We start from the raw sequence: 8,726 nt of genomic DNA on the forward strand, positions 1-8,726 counted from the left end.
ACGAGAATTTTTAAGCTGTATCGCATTCTAAACAATGTAGGCCGCAATAATCTGCTTTTAACTGTAAGCGTGTTTTAACAACTGTTGTTTTGTCGCTATATCCTGCCTTTTCGTCCGAAATATTTCTAAATCTTCGCTGCTGTAATCGAAGAGACAAATAAAAAAAAGTTAGTATAATCAACAAAGATCTGTTCTAGAAGGAGCGCTGCTTAATACTTTTCCCATATTTCATTTACAATATTTTCCCCAGCCAAGCAGCATATTCATTACGAAATAGTAGGGATTCACACGTGGATACATTGCATCATAATAGCGATTGTTTAACCTGGCAATTGATTACGACATAATTGCAATTCACACGTTGATTATTTGCGTCATAATAGGAATTCACACTTTCAATATTTAGCCTGCAGGTGATAAAAAAAACGGGTTGAATGTTTGCTTTTTCACGTTTGCCATTGGGTAAAGTATTGTCTCGTCTACAATGAATAGTTCTTTCGCACGTAACGCAACAAGCATGTGAATAAATTTCTGTTCAGATAAAGCTTGGTTGCCAATTAATTGTCTACGATCACGAATTACCCAATTCCTCGTCTAAGCTGCTTGCCGGTGTTAAAATACGCAATAAAATATTAAATTAATTTATGCCCGTTTGTAAATTTTGTCACTTTGCCGATTTACCGTCCTTGCAGTCTGGCTCGGGAGACGAGTGATCTTTTCGTCAGCATGTAGATAACGATTGTAGTTGATTTTAAGTCCTGGAATTCGATAATTAGATAACGATTGCAACAACGCGCAATCAGTTACATATATTAAAAGCAGTCGTATTGTAGTTGATTTTAAGTCCTGGAATTTTGATTTAAATCAACTACAAACGATCGTTACTTTGACGTGCGTCTTTTTTCTTTTAGCGCTACCCGCCGCTACGTAACGAAATTGTGCAAACAATTTCTGAAGGGAGTGTTTAAGCCCAATCATAAACATAGGAAATTTGATTTACTAAATAGGCCTATGTAAAACCACCACTATACAGCAGAAGATAACGTAAATATTCCAACCGTAACGTGCGATACACTGGTAATGCAATGTTACGTCATAATTATGATGTCATATTTATTGCGCCTACCCTGCAATTTAGAAAGTTCGGCGCCTATGAATACGTAACAATACTAACAAATATTTCAACTCGTGTTACGGAATATAAAGCACAGAAATCTTAAAGCACTATTAAATTCCCGATAATTACTATTACAAAGAAAATTCGTTGCAGGTAGATACTTGAGTGTGTGTTGCACGTAAAAATCGTCGCGGCAATCAGACTTTAAAGGGGAAAAGACGAAACTTGATTGACACGATTTTAATCGGATTTTTATTTTTTACATGCCTGCGACCAATATCAATTTTTTCCACCGATACCGATATTTTTAGCTTTTACCTATACCGATACCGATATTTTACCGATATTTGACACTATACCGAAACATATGAAATGATCAGTATTAGTCAAAATTAATACCTGTGTATTTAATATACTGCAAAATATTATAGAGAAAAATGGTTGGTCATCACTTAGTCTACATGTTCTTCATTGGTAACTCCAAATATATTGCTTTTGTACAAAACTAGGACACACGTAAAGGCTAAACTACAACACAAGTGGACGTTAAACGATGACGCACGTGGACGTTACAGTACAACGGACATGGACGTTAAACTACAACGCGCGTGGAAGTTAAACTACAACGCATGTGGACGTTAAACTATGACGCACGTGGACGTTAAACTATGACGCATGTGGACGTTAAACTATGACGCACGTGGACGTTAAACTACAACGCATGTGGACGTTAAACTACAACGCTCGTGGAAGTTAAACTACAACCCATGTGGACGTTAAACTATGACGCACGTGGACGTTAAACTACAACGCATGTGGACGTTAAACTACGACGCTCGTAAAGGTCAAACTGCAACGCACGTGGACGTTTTGAGAATATTACCTGATTAATCAAAAAGCATCGATAATAAAAATGGTTTACGTTCAAACGCTGCTTGATAAAGACCGCAAGAGAAGATGCCGTTTGTGAATTCCAGTGTGGCACAATGCAGAATTTGTAAAAAAAAGGATAATTGTAATAATTGTTCATAACAAAAGTTTTTACAGAGGGTAATATAAGCAAGCTACATTACCGCTCACTTTGTATTACTATCTTTTCTCCAATCTGGACAGTGTTTTTGGCTTTAAGCCAACGATTTCTCGTGCGATGCGGATCGTGGACCGCAACGCATCAACGTTCTGCCCGTATCAAAACACGATTGCCGCTACGCTTATCTCGTGCGATTGGTTACTTTCCAGAAGCAAATTCCCAACGAACGAAAATTAAAGGAAGAAAAAGTCAAGCTATAAAATTTTAGTTGCTTCTCCTCCTTCAATTTTAATATTTTTTGCTCTCGCGTGTACCAATCGCATACGGAAACTTCCCGTTTTCTAATGGAAATTGGTTACCCCGGTTAACACGGCCATGAAGCCCTGCTGCGCATGACGGATTATTGTTAATTAACGTCAGCTGTTTCATTTGAATTACTGATCGTAACTACGATATTTTAAGTGCGCACATCTTCCAGACAAACACGTGCAGGAGAGATTTGAAGCGCACGCACTTCTATTGTTTATTTTATTGGGCCTGCTTGCGCACCCACTGGCACCCCCCAGTTTCCGCCGTTGATGACAAGGTGTTCATACATTGCTTCTGTAAACATTGGATAGGTTTGAATGGGTTCGTATACCACCCAACATTGAGTTGTTGACTTAGATCCTCTGTAATAAATGATTTGTTCGATTGATCATCAAAAATATACAACAACATAGCATTTCATTGTTTGGATTGCCTCTTAATCTTACCCACTCTGGAACTATCATAGAGTTGTTGTAGCCATGATCTTCCCTGACAGAATTGTGCATCGATTGTTCGCATCTTCGAACGTCCTTGGGTTTATGTGCAATGTAGTAAGGTGTTGTGAACGTAAATAAGCAATGTGTCGATCAATTGTTATCTGAATTTAATTACTAAATTTTTCTCTTTTTGTTTTACCCCATGATAATTCGCAGTTTGCATGTGCTGTCTGGTGATGTAGATCATGATACTGGTTTAGACATTAAGTTACGGGTCATTTTGATTGTGTTTTTAAATTTAATTTGGTTTAATTCAATGTCATTTATATTTTCAAAATCCTTAACCATTAAGTTGAAGAAAACAGAAGCATCACAATAAGGCCATAAAAATGTGCTGGAGATATTTTGGGTTGGGAAAAAAATGTAAAGTTTACATTCCTGAGCTAATATATTTGTTTTATTTATACGCATTGATTAATGGTGTATGGAGTAGCTTCAACATATCTTCGGCAATTTATATTTTTTGAATGACAAATTTAAACTTACATAATTTTTAGGACTCTACATTAACTTGTTGTGGGTTCCTGTAAGTTGATACATTAGTTTACTTGTCCCAATGCAATAAACAATTTCTTTAAACTTTAATTAAAAATGCAATGTTCAAAATAACTTTTGTGTAGGGCTGTATAATATACTTGTACAAATCCCATAAGCAGCTGCCAGTAAACTTGATTTTATTCGGTAGCTAAAACCTATTTACCCTTTTCGCAGCCACAGATATAAGACTAAAGACCTATTTTTGCCCTGGCGGCATCACCTAGGTTTTACTGCCTGCAAAAACTGACAGCTGTGGTCACTGGCGCCCACTTACTGAGAGGCGGGAGGCGCCGCCTCCCGGTTTATTTACCGTTTTCATATAAAAATTACGAAGAAATAGCTTAACTCGATGCACCGTATTTATTTTGCAATATTCGTTTTGTTTTTTTTAGCTATGCTCGTTTAACCCATTTTAACCCAAAAAACGCACAATGCGTATTATGCGAGTTTCAATCAACGCGTCAAAGGGCATTGTTTCTTAAACAACACTGAAATGCAATGCGTTTAACCCTACAATGCGCACTGGGTTATTTGAACCAAAGGAATTCGTTTTTTTTACTCTTTGTTTGAACCGAACGAACATTAAGCCAAGTTTTTCTCTATTCAATGCAACATTCTCCTGACACATGTCATTCTACACGTTGACGCTTATCGGCCAGTTATTTTTATGTAATAAAATTTAATTATTCTTTAGAAAATTAAATTTCTTACGTCCGGCCGACAATACATTATTTGGATTCCTAGTTCCAAATCAATTGACGACATAAACGTGCGCTTTATTTTAACCGCATCGTTTACCTTGCGAGAACACGGCGGATAGAAAAAAGACGAAACGGGTGTGCAAACTTTTTTAATTTAAAGAAAAATGAGTTTTCCAAATACCTGCCGTATTAATTTAAACACAAATAATGTCACATGGAACCTTTATGTGGTGAATTTAAGCTTATATTACATTATTATATTTAAATACACTTGTGCAACTTTACACATGTTAACCGTGCATAATGTAACGATGGTTTACGTCATAATAACTTTGATAAATTAATACGATTGTTAGAAAACATTTATGTTTCATGCGCTTCCATACGACATGTAAAGTTTGCGTATTTCTTTTACTCCCAATATAATTTTAAGCCAGCAATCGTAATTATTTTAAAAGCAGGTAAATCCCGATTATGCTAATTTTAATTTGTTCAAATATAACAGCGAGCGACGCTAATGTAAATTGGAACTAACACATAGTCTCAGTAAATTGGAACCGAAACATAGTAATATGATATTACAAAGTAACCTTCCGGAGTTCCGGCCCAACTTGGACAGAGGCCAAAAAACGTCCTTTGTAGGCACCGCGCGAAAATCATAGTTTCGTGAATCCCAGTTGCAAGATATTAATTTCAGTTATTTCCTCCATTTAATTTTGTTATTTAAAATTTATGTATATTTTTTAGGTTATTTTACACTTTTTCAATATCAAAAAGTTAAAACATTTTATATAACACGCCTGTGGTGTAACCATAAAAAATAAGGGTTTCAAAATGCACGCGGAGGATGTGAGATTTTTTTAATAAAACTTTTTTTTGCTAAAAAAAACATATTAAACCTTGATTAAAAAACTTTAGTATAATGAGCAATAAATAAATCTCTTAAAAGAAAGGAAAGGCAAATAAGCTAAATGTTTGTTAAGAAATAATACAGGTTTCCTCATTAAAAAAGGTGTGGACTTGGATTTAGACTTGTGAAGTGTTTTATAAAAAAGTACACAGCTTTTGTGTTAATATTAGGAAATTAAGACATTTCTGCTTAAAACATTAGATGCCTCGGCCAACACTATAGTTGGGTTTATGATCACTCTTGTTTTATCAAAACAGTCTTAACAAAAGTTAAAATAAATAATATTAGCCATTGGGCAAGTAGATTTGTCTTTGAAATTTCCTAATTATTTATTGTATTATTTTTCTTAAGTTGGATAAATGGATGGATTGGATTGGAATGGAAGGATTAATTTTTCTCTGGAACATAGAATTTGGAATCATTTGGATTAAATGGAGCATATGATAATGGACATAATTTCTAATATTTTATATAATCGATTCATAACTTTTTTTGTGGAGAAATATGTGAAAGTATTTGTTTCTTATATACAATAGTTTAATGAAGTAAATAGTTACTAATTAATTTGTTAAATCGTACAGAGATGCTGATGATGCAGTTCGTGCTCGTAATGGTTATAATTTTGATGGCTACAAATTGAAAGTTGAAAGACCACGAAGTTCATCTGGATTCCAAGGACGTCCAAGCAACTACATCAGGGGTAGACCTGGTCCTCCTTCAAAAAGAACTGAGTACAGGGTTATTGTTGAAGGTAATGTGTTTTTTACTAACAATGTATGCTTACTACTGAGTTAGTGTACAATCTTATACAATTTTGTTTTGTGTATTTATATTTGTTTGATGAAAATTTTGACACATGTTAGTGGGTTAGAGCAATTAGGTATCCTGTCAAGAACACTTACCAACAATGGTAGCAGCGTTAATCTGCTAACTTGGTATTATCTGTTATGAGAATTGAGAAGTGCACTTTAATATAGTGTCAAACATTTAAAATCCTGAAATCGTTGTTAGGACTACCTGGAAGTGGCAGCTGGCAAGATTTAAAAGATCACATGAGGGAAGCTGGTGATGTTTGTTATGCTGATGTGTACAGGGATGGTAGTGGAGTTGTTGAGTTTGTAAACAAGGAAGACATGAAGTTTGCCTTAAAACATATGGATGATACAAAATTTCGATCACATGAGGTACTCTCTTAAAGCAAACTTTATAGAATTTAAAATGGTGTTTGACTGTTTGTTCAGAGATACTTCACTAGGCATAAAAAAGAAAACTGGGGTGCGGGGTCATTTATATTTAAGCTCTAGGAATGCTTAACATTGTTATTTTGCTTTTGCATGAAATGTTATTTAGATTTTATTTATTCTATCACTATTTTTGGTGTGCCATTAAAAAATTGTGCTTCTGAAACTGAAAGTATTTGTCTACGTGGTAATTGGTTGTTTAAATAACCTTATGCATTAAGGGTGAAACTTCCTATATTCGTGTGAAAGCGGAAAATGATCGGAGACGATCAACACCACGTCGGTCACGTTCAAACAGCAGAGGGCGTCGGCGCTCACCAACTTATTCTCCAAGAAGATCTCGTTCTAGATCAATGTCTAGGTCACGATCACGGTCTTGAATTATTTTCACAGTACAAGATTTTAAACTAAAATGCTATAGTAATTGGACTTTAATTAATCTAAAATATTTTAATTTTTTGACTGAAAGTAGTTTGATTTTTATTTCTTTGGCCTCACTTTTAATGGTAATTGTTGTGGGATTGGTTGTAAGAAAAACCGTACAGTTTTTAAAATAAAAAAAGGATAAAGTACATATTTGATTATTACGACAGAAGTTAGAAAATACCTCTTTGGAGGTGAAACGTGATAGTGTGAATTTAGAATGGATACATACAGCTTTAATCTCATAAATTTCACTATATAGTAATGAAACATTGTTAGCAGTCGCATAAATGTTCGCCCAAATGTAAATTCAAAAAGCCCTGGTGTGGATTTTTATAAACTGTATGAATAAGGTTATCAACAGTATAACAACTCTCGACAGTGCGTTCTTGAAGTTAAAAGTTAGAATAGACCCCTAGAACAAGAGATCACAGGTCTAATGAATGAGCACGTTTTAAACTAATTAGCATAAGATGGTAGAGTCGGGGGAGATGGGACACTTTTAACACATAATATCCAAATAGCCTGGTCGTGTTTTAAACAATTAACAACGGTCCGTGAAAGTCGTGAAGATACGGTTTTATAATTCATTAAATGTTCTTTGTTTACTACCAAATGAAAAGAGAAAACAAAATGAAAAGGTGTCCATCTACTCCCACCCTGCGATATTAATTAATTCTTTTACTACAACGGTCGACTGGGCTCGATCAAAAACAAATCTGAAGTAACCAACAAAACGGGTTCTAGTCGCCATTGGTGACTGTGGAGCAGTAGGCAGAATGTATTTATACATGTATTATAACTAATGAAACTTATCACGTATGAGGATTGAGTGATTGGTAAAGAATATGTGTAAATACGCTTTGTACAACTCCTGTACCATGTGTTTATTGTAAACTTACACTAGTTAACGTTGTCGATGCTTAAAACGATTGTTTTCATGAATTTTGACAAACCGTAATCACGCAGTAATTAGGTAACGTTAGAAGTTAATAATAATCATATGATGTTGAATTAAAAATAATGTTTCAATTACGATTAATGATAATACGGTATAAGAGTAGTGCATTTAATGCGTCACCTCTTAAATGCTAATAGTTTGATTCAGTCGTGAATCGTTGTGTGGATACAACACGTGCCGTCGTTTCCCCGCACAGAAATAAAAAAGAATAGAACGCGCATCTCTAATGTCGCCAAAGGAGAGAGCACGATATACTCTCTCTCTTTCGCGGGTCGTTCTCGTTTACTATTGTAGTCAATGGAATCGAGGGCGTTTTATGTATTTTTTCTTCATTTTTTGACTTAATTTAAACTCATAGATAGAATAAAACAACTATTTTCTAATATATATATATATTTCTAACAAACCGTTTATTTGAAGATTTTTGATTATTTTTTTTTAATATTTAAATTTCGTAAACAAGTGGTAAACTGTAAGCGTTAACCTACCAAATAACTAAACTAGCCTAATAAACTTTAATAGTTGGTGTAGTTTTTAATATAAACACCTAGAACCTCTTAAAACTACTATGCGCCCATCTTTTACAATGGAGACCAAGCGAAATGGGGACGGAGTTGGCGGTCACGTGAATAGAAAAAAGAATATATCACGATTTTGGGCAGTTGCGCGTTCTACTCTTTTTTAGTTCTGTGGTTTCCCGCCAAACTGCCAGACAGTGTTTCCGCTGTGTAAAGTGTATGAGGAAAGTAATCGTTCATTAATCGCTCATCGTGCGGTTTTACATCTGAAAATTCAGTTTAAACATCATAAATATATATTATGATTTGATTTCAATCAAGAAAATAAAGAAAAATGCTAGAATTAGGAATTGAGATAAGTGCGGAAAAAAGTCACGAAAAAGCAACAACAAGAACAACTATTTGACGAAAAAGGACAGTCGTTATAACTCGGGTTAACACTTCGTACCAACGTACGAGTTACCATGTATGTTACTTTGTGG

General features: G+C 34.7%; 2 protein-coding genes across 2 annotated transcripts in view; both read left to right on the forward strand.

The window, feature by feature from the left end:
• Nucleotides 1–5,682: 5,682 nt before the first annotated feature.
• LOC100186724 (serine/arginine-rich splicing factor 1A) lies at nt 5,683–6,916 on the forward strand (the record flags this gene model as incomplete). The annotated part of the gene is given in 3 exon segments (XM_002124897.4): nt 5,683–5,852; nt 6,113–6,285; nt 6,564–6,916. Coding segments are annotated over 3 exon segments (502 nt in total), but the record flags the coding sequence as incomplete, so codon positions are not given.
• Nucleotides 6,917–7,105: 189 nt separating this feature from the next.
• LOC100177251 (protein catecholamines up-like) overlaps nt 7,106–8,726 on the forward strand; it is a 9,560-nt gene continuing 7,939 nt past the window's right edge. Inside the window, exon 1 of the mRNA XM_026835717.1 lies at nt 7,106–7,118. The gene's annotated coding sequence lies outside the window, so the exon portion shown is untranslated. The remainder of the gene's footprint in view (nt 7,119–8,726) is intronic.

Source organism: Ciona intestinalis, chromosome 8, assembly GCF_000224145.3.
Source record: "Ciona intestinalis chromosome 8, KH, whole genome shotgun sequence".
Classification (NCBI taxonomy): domain Eukaryota; kingdom Metazoa; phylum Chordata; class Ascidiacea; order Phlebobranchia; family Cionidae; genus Ciona; species Ciona intestinalis.